The 22,476-nt window shown below is 46.4% G+C and overlaps 2 protein-coding genes across 6 annotated transcripts in view; one reads left to right on the forward strand and one right to left on the reverse strand.

Annotated features, from left to right (window-relative positions):
* GIGYF2 (GRB10 interacting GYF protein 2) overlaps positions 1-22,476 on the reverse strand; it is a 2,415,541-nt gene that overhangs the window by 1,644,984 nt on the left and 748,081 nt on the right. The window lies entirely within an intron of this gene.
* KCNJ13 (potassium inwardly rectifying channel subfamily J member 13) overlaps positions 1-22,476 on the forward strand; it is a 177,937-nt gene that overhangs the window by 26,824 nt on the left and 128,637 nt on the right. The window contains exons 2-3 of the mRNA XM_069617903.1: positions 7,103-7,539; positions 11,046-11,537. Coding sequence (XP_069474004.1) covers positions 11,051-11,537 — 487 coding nt within the window. The 5' untranslated portion in view covers positions 7,103-7,539; positions 11,046-11,050. The remainder of the gene's footprint in view (positions 1-7,102; positions 7,540-11,045; positions 11,538-22,476) is intronic.

Consider the following 22,476-nt stretch of genomic DNA (forward strand, 5'->3'; position numbering starts at 1 on the left):
TGGTCATTGTAAAGGTAAGGCCAATTTGCAAAACATTTATTGTATCTGCAAACATTTAACTATTGTTTTCCCTGCTATTTTTAAAAGTTTGTATTATTGATGAATTGGAAATGAATCTAATTATTGTCTGTTGCTTGCTAGTAACTGAAAGAGCAACGCTTGACTTGCAGAAACAACCAACATGTGTGTAACTATATTTGGATAGGGGCATAACCTAAGTTTCTGGTACTCGAGCAGCAGCTCTTCGTTCCAACTTATAATTGGGTAAAGCGCGGACAGCACTAGAGAATGCACACACCTTAAACACTTTGAAATAAACGAAATAAGTCTTCATGTTGTTAGTGGAGTAACTGGGCATGCCTTCTTTCCTATCAACAAAACAGATGTTTGATAAAACGCCCTTAATACCTTGGAGCCCAATTTGCCCCCACTTGGCCAGATTGGGCCAGAATCTATGCTCCAATGTGTGGCACATTGGTCTATGGGGACCTCTGCTCACGTTTGCATCTTCAGCTCTAAACTGGCCAATGCCAAACTTGAAGCAGCTCTTCCCCCTTATGTCATTAACGTGGTCCACCTCAGATAGAATGGCTATGAAAAGCAGCTTTCAACGTAACTTGTACCTGTGCTGGGAATAGTGAGCCTTGAGCGAAAGGATGAGCTCATTTCAGCTACTGCCACCCAGAATGCTGGACTATTGCCAAGATACAAAATAAAGGCCAGCCAGGCTTCTAAGAGCAGTGCTGGCCCGAACAAAACCACCTTAGCTGGGTGAAGTCAGCCCCTCCCTGCCTAAGTAGCAAGGGATGCGGAAGTCAACAATCCATATGATAAAAGACGTTGCAGTGCATTTAGCTCAGGGTGTGAACACCACAACTGGCCCATGTCCAGCCATAACAAAAAATACTCCCAGTACATAGTCGAAGATGATGACACAGACTGCAGCAATACAAACGTTCCTGGTACCATACAATAACTGGGTGTTGTAGCATAAAGCCAATCATCTAAATAAAAAAAAAAAATCAGACTTCGTATTTCTATGGGGATGACCAACACAAAATTTGACTTATTTTTATTATTATTAATTGATTTGGTTGAAATATCAACCTTTCAAAAAACAAATACACATTGGTAAACTACACTATACATTAATTACAACAAAACATTAACATAATAGAAAAAGCAGCCTGACATATGTTCACAAAACTCGAAAGTTGCGGCGTTAAAAAGTGATCTAAAAAAAGTCTTACGTTTACAAACTTAAGGCACATTCATTAATGCACTGTTCTCATATCCTTAGGATGCATAAGTGCAAAGTTTGTAATCCGTGCTAACACAATAATAAAAAGGAACTAATCGTACAATTTTAAATGTAGCAAGTCATTTATCACAGCCAAATTTAGAGAAATATGTTGTCCATTAAAAATCATATTCCACATTTGATGGGGTGCTAAAATTATAAAATCAGAGAATTTATAAAAAAGTTGGCATCCTCAAAGGTACCAAACTGGTGCAATCTATAACCAGGTATTCTAACATTTCAACTTGGGTAGGAGCGCAAAAGAATCTGCAAAGGTTCAGAAAACATGAGGCTTTACGAGTGGCTAAATGTTCATTTGTTGGCCAAGAGTTAAATCTAAATCTCATAAAACTGGAATATTTTTGATCAGGGAATTTCTGTAGCTATTGTAGGGAAGGGGTGGTCCAAAGGGACCCCCCCTGGCCTGCATCTCCACCCCAGGTGAGGGCTATGGCTCATCGGGCGTCCCCTCCTTACCACCAGGGCTCAGGTGGTGGATGGCTCACCTGCTGAAGACATTGCCCGCACGTATTAAATTTAGCTAGGCCTCAGAAACCATTTCGTCTGCTAGAGATGGTGAGAGCTCAGCGCGCTGTAGCGCGGTCCCCACCTTCAGAAAGTTTGTCCTCCCTGTCTCTGCAGCACCATGGTAGATCCGCTGCAAGCCCGTTCCCACGAACAAGACGGGCATGATCTAGCATAATACATTAACATTGTAACAGTTCACCTTCCGCAGTGTATCACTGCTCCCACAATGACCCGGTCAGCAAGGCCTGGGCGATGGGAAGATCTGTAGAATGGTCATCTACTGAAAGCAGACAGGTACCCAAATATGAATCTACGAAACCACTTTTAACACATGTATCCTCTCCATACAACCACTCTTACTAAAGAAACCTGTGAAATTGTGTAATTATCGTACATGACACCAGCCGTGAAGGACCCACACCCCTTGCAGTGGTGTGCAAATGATAAAAGCATTTCCGGGGGATTATTCTTCATAAGTATCATCGAAAGCCCCACGCCCCGCAGTCCCGCGCCACAACTGAAATGATGCTGCTAGGGTACACAAGAAAACGAATGTAACCATGCCACGGGCACATGTGAAGAGTGTGCGAGAATGCACTTGTCACACGTGTATGTCTAAGCCCCTCACGTGCCACCTCCGCCACGTACAGTGGCGAGTTACTTTCTATGTACCCCACCAACCCCAATAATACCTCACTTACTGCAAATGTATATGCATATAACTAAATACTGTAGTTGTTAAAACATAGTGTATGAATAAGGTGCTCAGACTGGGTATAATCGAGACACATCCAGCAAAGTTTAAATGCATGTTTCAAAATGATTTGAATAAGTATTATAGAGTGTTCAAATGTTTGTGATGTTTTTACCTAAAATCGGCAACACACGAGGGAGATACCTTTGTGAAATGCATGCAAGGCCATTCCCCCTCCCACCCTGCGAAGGCTGCCAAGACATGAGAGCAGAGGCCCGCGCCGCGCTACTCTGCCTCCCCCAACCAGACTGGAGCCGCTTCAAAGATTTGTAGCCCCCTCTGCAGCACCCAAGGCCACGGCCCGCCACCTGCATTATTTACAGCACAGCAGTAAACCTCTGCCTGAACACCCACTTCCAAAGGCGCCCCCTCGTAAACCCCATAACCCACCGGATCATCTTAGACCTATGGCCCTGTGCAATCAGGACACCCAACACTTTGACAACACACAGCGGCACATCCATAACAACTTCTAACAAGACAGAAAGACCTGTACCGCCCGTCCCAGGCCCTGAAGCTTAGCACCTCGACCTATGGCCCCGGTCAACAGGACTCTGGTAACCATGTCCTGACGTATTACCGCCAGAACCCTCACAAGGTACATTCCTCCTGTGTTGCATTAACCTGTAGAATAACCTATTGGAAGATTTACTAAAGAAGATAATATTGAAATGACTGAATGACTGCGGTGTGCATGGCCTAGGGCAAATAAGTCAGGAAAAGACATTCATCTCTGACACTGGCCGCGATGGCACAACAACACCGCCCGGATGAACTCTGCCAACCTGCCAGGCCCAGCCCAACCCACGAGGATGACCAGTGACGTCTTCCAGCCAAAGCCAACCGCATCGCAGCAGCACCTATAGTTAGTCGTCGCCACCCAATCCCATTGAACTTGTGCCCCCTATAGTGTGTAGGTTCTTATGACGTTTTTTGTAAATATATACGCCTGTCTTTGCTATTGTCAGACAGAGCGCTCTCGGAGTTTGCAGAGTTCTTTGCATGCCATATTCTCATTGATAAACTCCCATTTAAGCTCACCCGCACTCTGTCTTGGCCTTATTCCCGATTTGGGAGAGTCCTTCATAGTCTCTCATTGTGGGGAGGATCGTGTTGGCTGGGGACGCTCGCCTTCACTATATAGGTATTTGGTGAAGTGGCTTTACTTGGAAATTTCCCTTTAAGAACAATTTGTCATGACTGCAGTCATCCAAAGTGGCTCCCCAATCATACTACCACAATTTTCTTTTGCAACTATCAGGATGAAAGAGAAACACGTTTTCATCAATGTCTGCTTTCCTCATTAAGGTTGTGCAATGTGCTTTCCAAGATGAAAGATTTACATTTTTTTCTCTTCAAGAGTATAAGAAAGTGCTAGTAAAAGACTTGATGCATATGCTTGGCACAATAGGCATTTCTTAATAAGTGCTAAGGTGTGCCAGGCTACGATGGCTCTGGGTGATTAATTCAAAACAAATTACCTGGACGGAGAGGCTTTTTAGTAGTGACCATTTTTTTCTTCTAATAAAGGCCCTCTACGTAATCCCAGTTTGGTTGATTTTCGGGAAGTTTAACACGAGCATCATAAATGACAACCAAGACAGCTCTTTATTTATACAATTTTATAACTGGTATGCAGGAACATTTCCCATATTTTCAATGCATTATGGAGGCCTGGGCGGACAGTCTCCATTTTGTGCTTAGTGCAGCCTTGTATGGGATGCCATGTTTATTACAATTAATGTTCTGACCCAAGTATCTTTATTCCTGGAAAATATCCAATTTGTGCATACCTATTGACCATACAAAGGAAAGTCATTTAACAGATTTATGTGGACACATGATGAGAATGTTTGACTTCTGTACATTGATGGACGGGGAGTTCACTTGTGCATATTGTTCTAAAGCACATCATTTTCGTTGGAGACCTATTGGGTCTTGTCTAGCAAGACAGGGGCGTTTGCATAGAGCAACCAGGGAATGCAGGCTTTTCCTAATTTGGGTGGAAATGATCTGGATGCATTCATGTCTATGTTAAGATACTTAATAAAAAAAAAATGTAATAGGGTAGATGTCAAAATGCATCCTTGTTTCAAGCCTCGATGTGTCGGGATCAACTAGGAAAAAAGACAATCTTGATTTAATTTGACACACACAAATAAATGTCAGAGTAGAATTGAAATAGTAAATTAAGAATAAAAGAGGAGTAACCAGCTTTAGATAGCTTATTCCACAGCAGGACTCTTGAGACAGAATCAAAAGGCCCGTTTGAAAAGCAGGCTTATTAATGTCGGTCAAGATTAATAAATTAACAGATGCTCCCAGACCTGGAACAAATCCACATTGGTAAAGGTCAAGCTAGGATGTAGCAACTAGCCATTTGAGGAGCTCTTAAGACTAAACTGGCAGAAATCTTACCGGGAATATACAGAAGGGCTATCGGAACGGTTCGATTTCCCTTCCTAAATATGGGGGCGACTAGTGAATGCTTCCAAGACTCAGGAATAAGGCTGGTATTTATCACTTGGTGATATATTACTAGAAGAATAGATGCCCATAGGTCAGGGTGGGATTTCTGCATCAAGCTGGAAAGACCATCATGGCCAGGTGCTCTTGACGTACATAGTCTTTTAATTTGCAAAAGGACATCCCCATGATCAAAAGTCAGGAGACTTAGATCATTCTTAAGGAGGTGGGGAGAATTAATTGAGGGAGTGCTCTCAGCAAAATGAGTATTGAAATGGAAGTACCCTTGCTTGTTCACTGATCGCATTAATCATAAGAGGGATAGTGGATGTTTTAGTACCAGCCTTAAGAAGCAACTAGATCGTGCAACTCGACTTAGATGCCAAAGCCGCTAGCATTGTTTCTCCATCTATCTTGACCTTTTTTGCTTTGTGCTCTTTCGACCAATTGTTATACTTTGTTTTGATTTTCGCTAGCGCAGAGGCTTTATCTGGTAAAATTCCTAAAATGATTTGTCTCTGTTCTCTCCTCAACGTAGCCTTCATGTCCTGAATTGCTTGATCATAGGGATGCCTATGTGAAAAACAAGGTCTAAGGCCCACTGTTTCACAGAAAACATTAAAAGTTTTAGTGTATGATACAATGTTATGCGAATCCGAAGGTGCAAAGCAGTAAGTAAACATCCCTTCAGTGAACAAAGCTTAGTTTCCATCCATTTCAACCTATTTCTTCCTCCTTGAAGGTCAACAGCGGGTTTATAATAGTCACGCTGTAGATGGACTATTTGGATCCAGGTTATCCCTATGATGTTATGGTCACTATTAATAGTTGGAAAAATCTCAAATCTTAAGTATTAATGGAATGTGCGATGACAAAAGCATAGTCAATTATGGCAGAGAGTGCATCCCAGTGCGAGGTGGGGTGCAGCGGAATGTCCCCTTCGAGAGTCCCATTGAGCTTTGTAAAACCCCTGTCATCCATAAAGTCCAACCACTGTCTCGCTTGGGAAGAAAGATGAGCATAGTTAGTATTCAAACATTTTATATTAAGATTGCCAACATTTAGAATGGTATCAATGGAGCATCTCTTATACTTAAGTTTAGCATATTGCCAACTAATAAAAAAAAGTCATCAGAGAGAACAGTCGAATTCCAAAAGAGCTTCAAAATCGCTGTATCATTGAGATCGGAAGGAGCAAAATTTGGTAAAATGGATGAACGGATGTGGGGATGCCTAGGGTGACAAGCAGCCGAGATCTAATTGTACCGCTGTTTAAAGGCCTGCTGATGGTCAGCCCATGAGATGTTTTATTGCTGGAATCCAGCAAACCTCATAGGCAGGCCAAACGGGTTGAATAGTTAGCCAGGTTTCTTGTAATGCAATTATGTCAAAGGAAGATAGAGGATGAATTTCAGAGTTAATCATTAAATGTTTGAAACCTCTTGTATTCCAAACAACCATTCTGAACTTATGAGGGTTTGGCTTTACCTGGCACAAGTGATTATGTCGAGTCTGGGCCCGATTAATTGGACTTATGTTTAAAAAGTAATTTCTTTTTTTATTCTAACAATCTGAAAAGTGTGCTACCTATGAGGGCTGCTATGTAGGAAGTAACTAGTAGAAGAGGAAAGAGGGTGGGGGTGCTTCGGCCCTATCCATGTTGTTGGGTGAGCAGTGCCTGGAGACGTGATGGTTAGCATATGCCTTCTCCCTTGACAATGTTTCCTTCTCCCCAGGGAGGGGCCCTTCCCATGGCATCCTCCCGCTGAGAACCACCCTGAGAGGGGGTTATCTGATATTAGCAGCATCAAACCCCTTGCCACATAGGAAGAGTCCCCCTCCTAGGGAGAAGTGACAGCACCAAAGGTCTCATCATATGGTGTATTACAGGCGTCACTTAGCTACAGATCTTATGCAAACTACTATAAAGAGGCTGTGATAGTAACAATTCTATGTTGACAGTACCTCCTCTAGGTAGGGCTGTGTACAGAACCATCCTCCATGGATCATCGATTTGAATAATACCTAATGCTCCCATTTTTTTTCTTTTCCAGGGGTGTATCATTGAAGGGGTTTAACAGCATCTGGGAGTTATATATAGATGATTCATTGTAAAGCTGTTAAACCAAACAAAGCCGAACAGCTCTTCCACCACTCAGCAATGTAACAACTGTTTGACCACTTCAATAAAAACATTTGAAGCAAAGTGAAGACAAGGAACTGCTTTTCGACCAGCCAAGAATTACGTGAACTCGCAGGCCAAAAAAGGAACGGTAGCAGCATTCACAGCAAGTGATGAGTGGCAGCGCTCCAGCTACACAACACAAGAGTGAACATTTACTCACTGATTAAGCACTAACCTGAAGCAAGTAACAGATTGCTGTGCATCAACAGCAAGGCAGTAACACTGATCTGGACATCAGCTTTTTGTTAATGAAAACAAGAAGGCTTTAGCCTCCAGGATTGCTCAGCACCAAGTGGAAATCAAAAAGTAAGTATTTACATTCTATAAAATCAAAATAAATGACTAGCTGCAGGTGATCACGATTTTACAAAAAGCTCCTCTTCGGACAGGATGGTGGGAAACAAATGTTGGGTAAGGAGAAGTAGTATGCTTCAGATTATGGAGAGGGTTCTGCTTATTGGATTTCGAGTAGCAGTCAAGGAGTCTGTGTAAGGTATTTTTCTATCCTTGTTCACTAGCAGTGTAATTTATATGATGTGGGTCACATGAAGGTCTAGACGTCTCGAGGGAAATTCTTGGGTCACATGTGGGAACAGGATTTCAGTGGCATGATGGCTCTCCTTTGTTGAGGACATGGAGGACATGGGTCTGTGGGTGATTCCAACGGTTGCAAAAATGTTAGTTGTGTCCGAAGCAGTGGCCAAAATGTTCATCACAGAAACTACACTTGAATGGTCAGCGGTTTGTACAGATGAAATTGCAAGAGAAATTATAGGTTACTCACCGTAGTGACTAACATACTCTTAGACCTTAGTCCCCTTTCCTCCATACTGCATGGGCGTGCCTTCCAAGGGACGGGAGACGGAACCTTTCACCAGAAAAAACTTTCTTCCCCTTTAAATTTAGAGGCGTGCGGGGGTGCGGCGCAGGGAGCATGAGCTGCCCTGACTCCGCCCTCCCGCGCCACATCTCAGTCCCCATTGACGCATTCACAATAGCTTTAACATTGCCTAATGACACAAGTATTATGAGGGGGGAGGTTGGTGGGACGTATGGAGGAAAGGGGACTAAGGACAAAGAGTATGTTAGTCACTACGGTGAGTAACTTATAATTATTCTTACGTCCTGTCCCTTTTCCTCCATACTGCATGGGCGATTACAACTGAATGCAGCCCCAGGGTGGAGAGGAGACCCTCCTTAAGCAAATAGGTTCCTGAGAACCGCCTGTCCAAAAGCCGCATCAGATCTAGAGCCGGCATCCAAACAGTAATGCTTGCAGAAAGCAGAGGGAGTTGCCCAAGTGGCCGCCCTGCTTGTGACTTGCCAAGGGACAAGGCGCTGGAATGCGATGGCCGTTGTCTTGGCCTTGACTGCGTGGGCGTGCATGTTGGCCGAAGCGGCTTGTGCGGGCACTCGTATGCTTCTTTGATGGCCGAGAACATCCAGCGGGATATGTAAGCCTTGGGAGGCCCGATAGCCTGAGCTTAAGCCTCCGAAAGTGACAAACAGGGCGTCTGATTTGCAGAAGCCCTTGGTCCTGTCCAAGTAAAATTTCAGGGCACGCCTGACATCCAGGCAGTGCAGCACTCTCTGTGCTTTGTCCTTGAGATCAGCGAAAAACGTAGGAAGGACTATTTCCTCGTTCAAGTGTAAAGCAGACGGCACCTTGGGCAGAAATGCTGGGTGTGTACACAGGGCTACTTTTTCCTTGTGAAAGGTATTATAGGGTCCTGAGGCGACCAGCGCCTGGACTTCGCTGACTCTACGAGTCGAGGCCGACTAGTAAGGCCGTCTTGATGGTGACCAGCCTGATGTCCGCGGACGCCATTGGCTTGAAAGGTCAGTGCGCCCAAAACTATGTTAAGGTCCCACACTGGGTGCAGCTTCTTGACGGATGGGTAGAGCCTTGCTTTTAGCTCCTTGAATTTACCTCCTTAATGGGAGCAAAGAGGAGCACTGGGCTTTACAGGGTGTTTTCCACTTTGTTTTTCTCTTTGCCCTTGAGGATAACCCCCATCCGAGGAGGCTTCATGAGGCCGAGGAACCTCTCGAAGAACCCCTCTTCACTGGCTGTAGAGGTGGCAGGGGGTACTGACGGGGTAGACGGGAGCTGCTGGAGCCGCTGCATACCTTGCCCATATGGATGCAGTGGGAAGCTGCCCTGTGCATAAGAGGGATAGGCTGTAGGCCATGTACCTGGTTGAGGCCAGTCCCATCTTGACACTTGTTCTTCGCCGAATTCCTGGAATGGCGTCGGACGGGTGCCTCTGTCTGGCATGGCGGCCATATTGTCAAGCTGCCTGCCACATGCCTGCGATGTGCCTGCAACGTGTTGCTCGGCTCGCAGGGCCCAGCCTCCTCAAACTTGTGTGTGGACCACGAGGCCTACCCTGCTCCTCGGGCCTAGGCCCGGTAGGTGCAACACCCTCAACACGAGGGGTCGGACGTATTGTCGGTATTAGGGCATAAACCCTTGGCCCCTATTGCCTGTACAAGAGCGGTCCCTCAACACTACCACCGGGAGGATCTAAGGATCCCTGGGCCAAAGGCCAGTAGCTACGGCATCCTCGGTGCATGTGCTGGTATATGTGCTGGTATAAGGACCTGACGGGTACCTCCCTCGCGGGAGACACCTTGGGAAGGCATCTCCTTTGCAGGGTGCGATGGAGAATAGCGGCCCTACCTTGGGCTTGGCTCAATGTTTCACGAAGTTCTTGAGGTCCTCTGGAGGTGTCTTCTGGAAGAGCTCCGTCCACCTGGCTAGTCTGTTCTTCAGCGCCTTCTGGGACAGCGAGCCACACGCTGTACAAGCTTGCCAACCGTGGTCTGGACCAAGGCAATGTAGGCAAAGGGCGTGGTGGGAAGAGCCTGTTGCAGGATGGACACCTGCTGAACCCTGTGGAAGTCGACATGCACCGGGGAGGAGCGTGACGCCCGAGGACCGAGTACCTGAATGATAAAAAAGACCAGAGACAAAGAAGTATCCACGTGTGGAATTACATGGCCAAAGCCAAACCCAGGAGCACTGGTGAATTCGGCCCGTTCCCGTCGACGCGGAAAAGGGGACTGGGGTGTGGCACCAGAGGGAGGAATCAGGGCAGTGCATGCTCTCGGAGCCGAGCGCCTCTAAATTTAAAAGGGGAAAAAGGTTTTTTCTGGTGGAAAAGTTTCCATCTCCCGTCCCTTGGAAGGGACGCCCATGCAGTATGGAGGAAAGAGGACGAGATCTAAGAGTATGGAAATATCTTTGGTGGCATGCAGCATAAAGTATGCATGTTGGAGCTCACGGTCAGTGGTAGCTATGCCTTTCATGGACAATGTCTGGGGGAGCAAGAAGCAATAGAAATATATCTTGTCAGACCATTGCTTGGCCGGAGGGCAGAAACAGCAGTGTGTATAGGTCTGATAAACCTCTTGGTTCCTAGATCGTGCCAGGTCTGAATATCAAAGAATCCCCTTGGGTCGGAAGCATCAGAAAAAAAAGAATCTCAGACTTATTAGGATGATGGGCAGAGGTAGATTCACTCATTGAGACTTCCAAGGGAAAAGATCAGGTGGGTGGAGTCTTGAAGGACTATCTTTTTTGTCACAGACCGTGGTTGGTATGGAACTCATGAAATGTATTCTTAGCCGGAGTTAGAGGTGGTGGTTATTGCTGAAATTGATATTCTTTTGGACTTCTACTTTTCTTGTCAGATTTCATATCTAGCCCCCTGAAAAGCATCCCAGATATAATTATGCTCTCAAATTGGAGATAGACGTAGACAATAAACAGTTCTAAATCACTCAAATTGCTGCATTTCTTCTTATAGAGTTGATGCAGGTGAAGACTGACGAGATGGATGGCACAAACAGAAAAGCTTATGCTTCCACACTCCTGCCTGTAAGGCAAAACAGACTAGTGACGAAGGACGGCCACAGCCTGCTAAGAATGGATGTTACCCAAGGCAAAGGAATGGCATACTTGCGGGATATCTGGGGGGTCCTGCTTGATATGCGCTGGCGCTGGATGATGGTTGCCTTCTCCGCATCATTTCTCCTTCATTGGCTGGTCTTTGCAGTATTCTGGTATTTGCTGGCAGAGATGAATGGGGACCTTGACCTGGACCATGATGCCCCACCAGAGAACCACACGATATGCGTCAAGTACATAACAAGCTTTACTGCTGCCTTTTCTTTCTCCCTGGAAACACAACTCACCATCGGCTACGGTACCATGTTCCCCAGTGGCGACTGCCCCAGCGCCATAGCTCTACTTGCCGTGCAGATGCTCTTGGGGCTCATGTTGGAGGCCTTCATTACAGGTAAACTGGCTACCCTTACTTGTTTTTGGTGGAGCAATAGGATGTTTACAGCGAGGAAATACATAGTGTAAAGAGGTAGTAGCCAGCTAATAAGATACTAATCATCCAACGAGTGTATAGTTCATGGTAAAACATGCCTCAAAAGCAGTATCTGGTTTATACCTTCCTTCCTTATATAGTGGGCAACTGCTTACGATGGTATACAGTATTTGTAATAAAAAATAATAACGAAAAATACAGAATCTTTTAAAGAAAATATATGTGGGAGTGGGCTAAAGGGTTCAATCTTGTGGGGGGGGTTTAGCAAAGGGAAACAAAAAAAACGTGTTATTGCTTTTGTTATGTTTCATTCGTTATAAATTCATTTATTTGTTCATAACACATGGAACCGCGTATGACGATCGAAAATAAAACATAAAAGAATCTACAGTCGTGCCTCATCTGAGGTTCAGAGGCTTGATTCAATGGATGTAGAAACCGTTATATCACACACTGTAGAGGTTCCCATCCTTATTCCAGCTACAAACAATGTTAAGATTACAAAGTTAAAAAGGAACCTCTGTACAAATGGCATTCTTCAGATGCTTTCAATCTTTATCGAACAAATCATAGACAGATACGCACACACAGTAAGTTACTAATAGAAATGGGGTGCGCTCCTAGTCAGTCAGCCCCTACATCCGATTGGTTGGAACATCTTTCAAACATCAGAAAATTCCAAATCAGCTTTGCACAGTGTATAAGGGCCACTGGGAAGCGGGGGAGAATGTGCACACCTTTCTGTGGTCAATCCCATGGCCAACTTTGCACTGACTTTCAATATGAGTTTCTATTTTCAATACATGATGTTGTATGTGGGTTAGTAGACAGGTGACTGGTGGGCCATCAAAATTGCAGGCCTGTAAAACATATTACAATTGTCAATAGAGCAAGTACACAAAACCACTTACACGTGATCACAACTCTTTCTCAATCTTTTTTATATTAAAAATAACATCTGCAGATGGTGTGGACTCTAGAACATCTCAAACATTTTTTTTTAAAACCAGACACCAAAAATAGAAAAAACTTGAACTGTGCACAGGCTCCATAAGAGAAATTGTCCGTATAGGCTCACGCACGCCCATGGACCAACCAAGATGTTTTGCCTAGCACAGTTACCACAGATCTATTTGAATCATTCTTCTCACCCCCTTGCGAACAATAAGGAGGCATGGACATGAATAAGCTAAAGATAGCCATACCGTAGAGCTAGTAAAATATAAGATTATTTAACTTTTACTACTTTAACGTTTATGTTACTGGGGTATGAGCTAACAGAACAAAAATGTGCGCATAAAAAAACGGGGGTCCACCTACTATCAATACTGGGTACATCAGGTGTGATACTCTCCAAGTCATACAGGGAATGTTTACCTAACTATTCACTAACCTCTTTGTTTTACCTAATCCCAGCTGTGTTCTCGTATGAAAATCAATAAACAGGAACTGCCATTTCCCTGAAAGTCATTAAATTTTTCCCTAGCCCGATGATCAAATGCTGAAGTCAAGTTCATAAAGGCAACATACACTGCACCATTTAAACCAACATTTTTGTTTTTAGACAGAATCGAGCATAAGTTCCTCCCTTGTAAAACAGTGTCGAGCACTTGGTAAAACCCTAAATGTGTGTCGCACAAAACGCTATTTGCTATGCAGGCATATCATTACCGAAAACCTCTCAGGGTGAACATAACATTACTCTTAATGCTTGGGAAGTAGCTAGTTTAACCCTTCAATATAATGTAACAATTGTGCTAATTTTCCAGGTTTACGGAATTCTTCCAATGACTCGGTCGGCATTGAATATTCATGCAAGAGCGCACACAAATCAAGATCAGTTAGTGTCAATTGGGTTCTATGCAACCCCAATGGCTTGTGCCCAATGTTTTGCTTTCACAGCAATTTCGACATCCTTCAGTTAATTTTAAGAGAATCAGAGGCTTCATTGTTTCCACTAAACTGTTAATGATTCACAGCATGAGATTGGCACTGTGAACGTTTATTATTCTTTCCATGATGATTCAAGAAAAATTCTATTGTTTGAGAGCCCAGGATATACACTACAATAGGGCTATCTTTGAATTTTCCACTGCTAGTCCACGACTACAAACTTCAGAAATTGATGAATGTTGGAAGCAGCGAAAAATTATGAGTTACTCACCGTAGTGACCAACATACTCCTAGCTCATATCCCCTTTTCCTCCATACTGTTTGGGCCTCCCTCGCAAGGGACGGGAACTGAACCAGTTTCACCATAAAAAACATCTTTCCCCTTTAAATTTAGTTGTGCGTGGGGCTCGGCCCCGGGAGCATGTGCCCCCTTGATTCCGCCCACTGCCGCCACACCTCAGTACCCTTTGATGCAACAAGCAGCTTATTGAGGGAGGGGGGGGGGGGGTGTATGGAGGAAAGGGCACTAGTCACCACGGTGAATAACATAATTACTTATCTGTCCCTTCCCCTTTAATCCATACTGTATGGGCGATTAATTACCACTGATTGAAGCCCCTGGGAGGAGAGCTTTTGCAATCCCTAAGAAAACAAGTTCTTTAGGACCGCTTGAATGAAGTATAAGCAATAATGCTTGCAGAAAGCTGAGGGGGAAGCCCTTTGTCCTGTTCAGGTAGAATTTCAGATCGAGATGTCGAGACAGTGCAACACCTATTCGGCCTCTTCTTTGGAAGGACTATTTCCTTGTTGAGGTGTCCGGAGCACAACCTTGGCCCAATGGAAAGTAGTATATGGTTCCGATGCCACAAGGATCTGAATGTCGTTGATCCTGCATGTGGAGGTAAGGCCCACCAGGAGCACTGTCTTGATTGTGACCAGACTGATGTCTATCAATGTCATGGGCTCGAAAGGTTTAAGCACCAGGGCGCCCAGAATCACGTTGAGGTCCTAGACAAGTTGACAGGTGGGTACAACCTGGTTAAACCCGCCAGATGCCTTTTGACCACAGGGTTGAAAGTGGAGAAAACGTTATTGCCAGAATGTTTGTATGCCCCTATGGCCACCCTGTAGGTCTGGCATGTATCATCCTGAACCCCAGAGTGTGCCAGGTGTGCTGAGGAGGACAGCACCTGATCAAGGGTGCACAGCAATGGATCTACTCCCTTTTATTTGCCCAGAGGCAGAACCTGCTCCATTTGCTCCTTTACTGATTCCTAGTGGAAATGCTTCTTGCCTTCTGGATGACCTCCAGGTTGTCCTGCGACAAGTGGAGGTGCTGCAATGTTATATGCTCAGAAAGCAGGCTGCTAGGGCAGATTTCTCTGGGGAGGGGTGCAATACCTGCCCCCGTTGGTGAGATGAGCTTAGATCCACCCCCATCAGGAGGGGAACCAGTGGTTGACTCGACAGACGCATGAGTTCTGAGAACCATGATCTGGCAGGTCACTGCAGCGCTCTCAACATGAGGCATAGTTGACGTGCCTCTGACCTAGCAGATGACCTTAAGGATCAGCTGAGTTGGAGGGAATGCATAAGCCACCATCCTGTCCCACTGGAGGTGCAGGGCATCCCCCAGCGAGCCCATATGTAGCACCATCCAGGACGCAAACTGCTGACATCTCCTGTTGTTCTTAATGGAAAATAGGTCTGTGTGGGCTTGCCCCCACCTGCTGAAGAGCTGCCCCAGGATCCCCCTGTTCAGCTGCCACTCGTAGTTGTCCGTCGACCCCCAGTCTGCTGAGTCTGTCTGCCTCTAGGTTGGACTCCCCTGGAAAGTGGATCGCAGAGAGCCATATGTTATTGGCTATGGCCCAGTCCCATATTTCGTTGGCATGTCTGCACTGGGGCGGTGACCTGGTGCCCCCCCGTTTGTGGAGTTAGAACATGCAGGTGGAGCTGTCTGTCTGAATACAGACTGGATTGTTGCTGATAATCAGAAGTAAACCTTTATGAGCCATCATTTTAAGCCAATTGATGTGACTGCCCTGGTCCCCTCTCTACCATCAACCATGCACACCATGGTTGCCCGGAGTGGCTCTCCACCCATTGAGGGAGGAGTCTGTTATAACGGCGTATGCCATCCACGGTTGTCTGAATGGTTTCCTAGCCATAATTCTGGTGTCCATTCTCCACCATAGCAGGTCCTGTTGTAGATGCGTTGGGATAGTGAATAATGCTACCTGAGAACTGGATTCATGGTTGCATGAGGCTGAAAAGTTCAACTGCAAGCTCCAGATTTTGAGTCTGGCGTGAGGCACTGCCAGGAGACACGCCGTCATAATACCTAGCAGGTGCTGGTTCCACCATGCAGATGTTACCCATCTGCTGAGGAAATGCCCTGTTGCCGCTTTGATCGCTGCAACCTTCTCTACGGTGGGGAGTATCACCTGTGCTTTCGATTCCACTTGAAACCCAAGGTGGTCAAGGACTGTGTAGGCTGGAGCTGCGACCCCGAGGTTGATGGAGAACCCCAGTTCGTAAAGAGTATTCATCATCTTGGAGACTGTATTCCCGACCTCCACTGGCGACTCCGCCTGAACCAACCAGTCGCCGAGGTATGGGTACACATGGTGTCCCTTTGACCTGAGTAGCGCAGTCACCTCATTCATAAGTCTTGTAAACACTTTTGGGGCTTAATTCACCTCAAAACAGGAGGACATTGTATTGGAAGTGAGAGCCCATGACCGAAACCGTAAGAAGGAGCGCTGGGGCTGCCATATTGGGACTTGTAGGTATGCATCCTTCAGATCCAGGGAGCACATCCAGTTTTCCCACACACAGACTATCAGAGCTGGCGTAACCATCTTGAACCTTTGGAAGTAGAGGTTTAAAAAGGGCAGATCTATGAACACTCGCATGGCCAGACTGGTTTTTCTTCTGTATTCCTCTACGGCTTTGCTCGCAACTAAAGAGCAGACCTCCGCAAGGAGAGATGGCGCCCCGATCTGTGGGGGTTGGGAGGGAGAAAAGGGGGACTTGTGGTAAGGGAAGGCAGAATCCCTGAGATACAACATAGTATCCAAGGACCTGCGAACCATGTCTGCCAGGACAGAATGTGGAGAGCAAGCCTGCCTCCCAGCGGAGAACTGTGGATCTTGATGACCCCTCCCCCCCGTCATTACTGCTTTCCCTCCAAGGCTGGTGCCTGGGAGGGGAAATGGAAGAAGCCCTTGTGTGTTTTCTTTCTGCTGTGTACGCCGATGTTGGCTGGGGGACCTGTCGGGCTGTCTAGTACGGCGGTCTTGGAAACCTCTAAACCCACCAAAGGTACGACCCCTGTCTGACCGCGATTGTCCCCGTCCAAAGCTCTTCGACACCGGCTTTGCAAGTATAGCCAGTGATTTCGCTGTCTGCAAGCTGTTCTTTTTCTTGTCCAACTCTTCATCTCTGGTAGAGTGAAACAAGTCCCCTCCTTCAAATGGGAGGTCGAGGAGGAGGTCTTGCCCATCTGGATTGAACCTGGTGGCCTTAAGCCACGCGCTCCCCTCATATCTGTAGCCACACAGATGATCCTACCGGCCATATCAATATGAGCCACTGAGGACTCCATTAAGCCTTGTGCCACCATTTTGGCCCCTTCCAGGCAAGCCTTGAAACTAGCCCGCTTGTGAGCAGGCAGGTCCGGTAGGAATTCAGAAATCTCCATCCATAGTCTCTGATTTGCATCAACTAGCATCACGTCTGCATTGGCTTGCCGTAGGTGGAGAGTGGCACTGCAGTACACCTTTTTCCCGTAGGCCTCCAGGACCTTTTCCTCCTTGCCTAAGAGGGCCCAAGCGGATGTGGTGGATGTCTGAGGTTTTGCGTACATTAACGCCACTGCAATGGCCGACAGGAGGGGGGAATCGCCCTCTGCTTGCCTGTATTATGCATCCAGCCGCTTAATGGTTGGTTGCGTAGAACAGGGTTTTGTCCAGCCCTTTGTCGCCAGGGTCTCCACATCCTTTTGGAGTGGGATACCTGATCTGGTGGATGAGCGGATGGTCAATACTTCCACTAGGACCCAGCTTCTGGCTGCTCTTTCTGTTGCTGAGGAATGCCCAGGTATTTGGCTGGACCGGCCAGTCTGCCATGGAAAGGCCTTGCAGAGGATGAGGTGTTCTGGTTCCTTGCCCTCGTGTGTGTGTGCCTCGCCCGCTGTATCCTGTGGGTCCGTAGTGTCTGCAGGCAGCGTATTTAGAGAAGCTGTGGGCAGGGGGACTGCAGGAGGCAGAGACAGGGCTGTGCTGCTAGGTTGAGACTGGGCCTCCGTAGGCTGTGGCAAGGTCCCAACGGTGCTTGGATTCGGTGACTGTACTGGAGCCGGTGGCTGCACTGGAGCTGGAAGCAGCAGGATCATGTCTTGAATGATTCCCTTGAGCATGTTCCCCATTTGTGGCAATTTCATGAGTGCGAGGAATTATCAAAAAAGCATTCTTCACACGTTGGCGAGGGCTGCTCCTGTGCGGTCGGAGGGACTGGCGTGAAGAGCTGCATTCTCCCTGAGCTGTGCCTGCCCTGGGCGTAGCCCGCTTCAGTGCAGGGCATCTGGCTTGATGAGGTTGGCTAGGAGGTGCACCATGCAGCCTGCTGCATGGTCATGGGTGACCATTCCACCGGCAGATCAAAACCTGGTTTCTGGGGCTCGCTGGAACGATGCGCATCTGAACACACCACCATTTTGTCTGTGTCACCATTTTTGTCAGGCAGGCTCCACGTGCAGCTTGTGAGTTTGGAGGTACTGGCTTTGGCCTCCGCCCGTTTGCCTGAACTCATAGGCTCGGCCATCCACCTCAGGTATCGACCTGGTAGGATGAACACCCTTGGACATAGTGCCGGTAGTGCCTTTATCACTGCATTTAGGTGCCCAACCTCAGGCCTAGGCCCGGTAATGGAGCAAAGCCCATCAGGAACTGGACTGGTATCCGAGCCACTTGGCCCCTCAGCTGTGGGACCAGGAGGATCCGTGGAACCCTTGGTCACGTGGCCGGTAGCTATCTGAGCCTCGATACCCTTATTGATAACAGAGCCTACTAGGCCCCTCCCACTAGGTCACTTCCCATGGGAAGGAGTCGCCTTTGTGGGTTGCTTTTGAGAACAAGATGCTCCCCTTTTTTGTCGTTCTTACATACTACTTTATGTGGGTCGGGTGGAGATATGCAAACAGCTCTCTCCACCTCGCCAGCCAGTTCTTCAGAGACTGAGATGTAAGGGCGTTGCACGCTGAACAACCTTCCCAGCCATGGTCTTCACCTAGGCTCTGGAGGCAAAGCATTTGCGGGTTGGAAAGATCCGTCACAGGCCAGTCACCTACTAAAACCCGCCGCAACCGGCAGGCGCCAGGGAGGGGTAAGGTGTAAAAAACAATCCTAGAGAAGATTTGTAGGGAAAAATAAATAAGATTAAAATTATGGGGACAAATATCCCTGGGGAAGGCTTCGTACATGTGGAATTACGAGAAACCCACAGGCCTCAACCACTGCGTTGGTGAGGCAAGTCTGCTGCTGTCGACGCAGAAGAGAGGAATTGGGTGTGCTGCTGATGGGCCGAGTCAAGGGAGTGCATGCTTGCAGGGACAGGCTCCGAAGCGCACCTACATTTAAAGGGCGGCTTTTTTCTGGTGAAAAAGGTTCCGTTCCTGTCCCTAGCGATGGACGCCCATACAGTATGGAGGAAAGGGCACAGGGCATAGGAGTAAGAATTTCACCGTTTACCCACGAGAGCTGCTTTTTGTGGACTCATTACCCCTTTATATGAAACTCTTGCTTGATGAACTGTTGCCCCATCAACAGGAGCCCAATAAATTCACTAAGCAACTCCTTTTTCTTATCCCTAGACAGTCAACTCAGGATTACTTGAATGTTTATTTCGACAGACTGATTTAACACTTTTAAAGACACCAACAATTCCTCTACATTTTTCACTCCATCTTCCTTATGTTTCTTGCTAGGCTAACTTTTTTGTTCCCTTCATATACCAATTTATCATAGTTTAGGATGCATGTGGAATGGCCACTTGACTTTCATAAAATTGTTTGGCATTTAAGAAGGATTAGTGATCCCCAATCGGTGTATAACCTTGTAGGAATTAACCAACATGCTAAGACTGAGCACATGGGGATAATGTTCTGATCCAGAGATATTCTAACACAATTGAATTATATCCCAGGCTTCCACTAGAAGCAAAATATAAATAAATTATTCTATATTTGCCATTATTAAAAGTGTGCTTAGTGGGAACCTAAGAATGCACCGGGCCGTTGATGGCTCTATAACCAAATTCAAATAAAAACAATCCCAGGTTAGGTACCTTTTCAGAGCTAAATCTGAGTGTGGCAATTATTTACATATGGTTTACCTTTGTCATAATCTACCTCGCATCTCCTAATCTGCATTAAAATCCACGGCAATTAAGTTAATACATTCAAAATAAGGAATAGCCACCAAAAAGCATACCAACTCAAACCGCATCCTTACATTTCCAAATTCATCATTTTTTGTCTCAGTTTTTTCCACTGTAGACATTTACAAGCATTAGCTGTGCACTCTCCTCATTAAGGAATACGTTGACTCTCTTGAGACGATGGCAACGCTGCTCACTCTAACTCCTGACTTGAATGGGACAGAAGGGATTATTCTGTCATTATCAAGCAAAGACTTTAAAGAGACTCTCAGATCCCTGTGCAGGACTAGGTGTTTCTGCTTGTGTAGCTGGGTGGCACAAAATGTTCCGTGGCCTTTTGGCCAGTGAAATTTCATGAGGTGCATTTTCCTTGGGGGAAAACTCACACTGCTAGACCTCTTAGCCCCAAGGACACCTTGTGGCTTGTCCCAGTGATATTTGCTTTGTGTCCCAACAAGGGATCCAAAGATTAACCTTCCATCAGATTGGCACACAAGAAATGTGCCATCGTTCTAGGGTGCCTGGTAAAATCAACTTTACTTACCCTATCTTTGATTAAAAAAAAAAACACACACATGGTTCTTTAGAGGCATTGCACAAAAAGCATAAAGGAATTCCATCTAATGCATGCAACAGGGAGGGTGACAATCAAAAGTGCACCACACAACACAGAGTTCCCAGTCAGGGTTGTGCCAAAACACGCAAAACAAAATGAAAGCGGGTCGGTCACAGAGAAAGATAGGCTACATGACTTGCAGCATCTGCAGCTCTTTTCTACTGAGATAAGCCAGGAGGCACCAAAACAAAAAAAGTGGACCCCAAACGGCACATTGTTTGAACTGCTCCTGCCCCAGTCTGTGCAGAGCAAAATGAATTGCGTTGGGGTGGGAGGTATACAGAAGGTAGGACCCGAGCATGCCAGGTATTTCACCGAAACATGATCCCTGCATTGCTTTTTACAAGATACATTTCTGCTATGTATTTAGCTCCAGCCCGGACACCTTGCTGTTAGGAGCATTATAATTCTACACATCAAAGACACCCCCCCACCCCTATCAATTCTTAATCCTACAATCATGCTGCACACATTAGCAAGAATGCCACGTAAAGTTATTGTTGAAAGCCTACTACAGTGGAGGGTGACGGTAGACGCGGTGGCTCCAAGATTTCAACAGTTCATACACTTAGCTGAATAGTGTGTCCAGTGCCAGCTGAGGCAATCCGCAGATGACCGACAGGGGCACTTGGCAAGCCTGTATGTATTCCCATTCTTTGTCAGAGCGGGAGAAGTGAGGGACCCGAGAAGAACTGTCGAGCAGCAGAAAGAAGTTATGACACGCAGTTCTCCAGCAAGTGCTTGCTGTAGGGATTGTGCACAGGGGAGGATGTAAGGGGTGGGGGAATAGGACAGTGCCTGCACAGACACTTCCCCTGGATGGGATGTGTGACGTTGACATGCAGCCGGCGTGCTGCTCACTGCCAAACAGGCACTGAAGCAACTGGTCATATGGGGGTGAAGAGGTGTGGGTATACCTTTAATGATGTGAAGGAGCAGAGTGCCCATTAGGGTCTAACATATCATGGCAAATGATCAGGGGAGAGTGGATGGGGTAAAGTGAAGTGAGAGCAGCATCTACATTCTTTTCTCCAGACAGCAGTTGATTTTACTGGTATCCTCCACGGTCCAGTGTGGTGAGACAAAAGTTCAATATTTCTGAAAAGCTGTTCAGTAAGTTGTTTGATGGCGACACCTCCTGCAGCCAGAGTTGATATACCCCGTAAACAATCTTAGAGCAGGCTCCAATACAGCAAAATCTGTGTTTTGTAAAGCTGCATGTTTCGCCCCCTCTGCCCCATGCCACCCCATCAAACTCATTCCAGTTTCTGTGAAATGGTACATGCATACATATACAAACCCATCCCCTGCCCCCCTCTCTCGTTCCTCAGAGGCATTTTGACAGTCGCCTATAGTCATTCCAATTATATATTCACCATATCACTTCAGCATAGTACCATTTTAAATATAACCCCTGGCCCCTACAAACAACCCGAAGCCTACCTAAGGCGAGTAATTGCTCACCCTTCCTTCTCAGCCCCGTAGGATCTCCTCACTCTCCTGCCATCCTCTCTCACCGGATGATGGGACGTTGTATTCCAAGTGCCCCCGAGATACAGTGTTTGGGCCCGTCCCATACTTTATTAAACTATACAAGTAATTAAATGCATTGTTTAAATCAGCCACTGGGCCTGGACACTTTTAGCCTAATACTGAAAAACTACGCTCTTATTTTTTTTAAAGAGGTGGTCAGGGCACATTTTATATAGATTTTTTAGGATAGTAGGCGCAGTGAGGGAGGGCTGAGGGCGTGGGGTTTATGGGGGGACTGCCCTCTATAAAAAAAATGCTAGGAAAAATGCAGTGAATCAGCCACCACGGTCAGATGCCCCTGACCCAAAATGCATTCTTCACTCACTAGCATTTATAAACCCTCTGGTCATACAGGGGCTCCATCTGGACAATTTGCTGGCTAGTTAGAGGGTAACAGGCAGCACAAAAGAACAGGCA

This window comes from Ambystoma mexicanum, chromosome 10 (assembly GCF_040938575.1).
Source record: "Ambystoma mexicanum isolate Mex_15411 chromosome 10, UKY_AmexF1_1, whole genome shotgun sequence".
Classification (NCBI taxonomy): Eukaryota; Metazoa; Chordata; class Amphibia; order Caudata; family Ambystomatidae; genus Ambystoma; species Ambystoma mexicanum.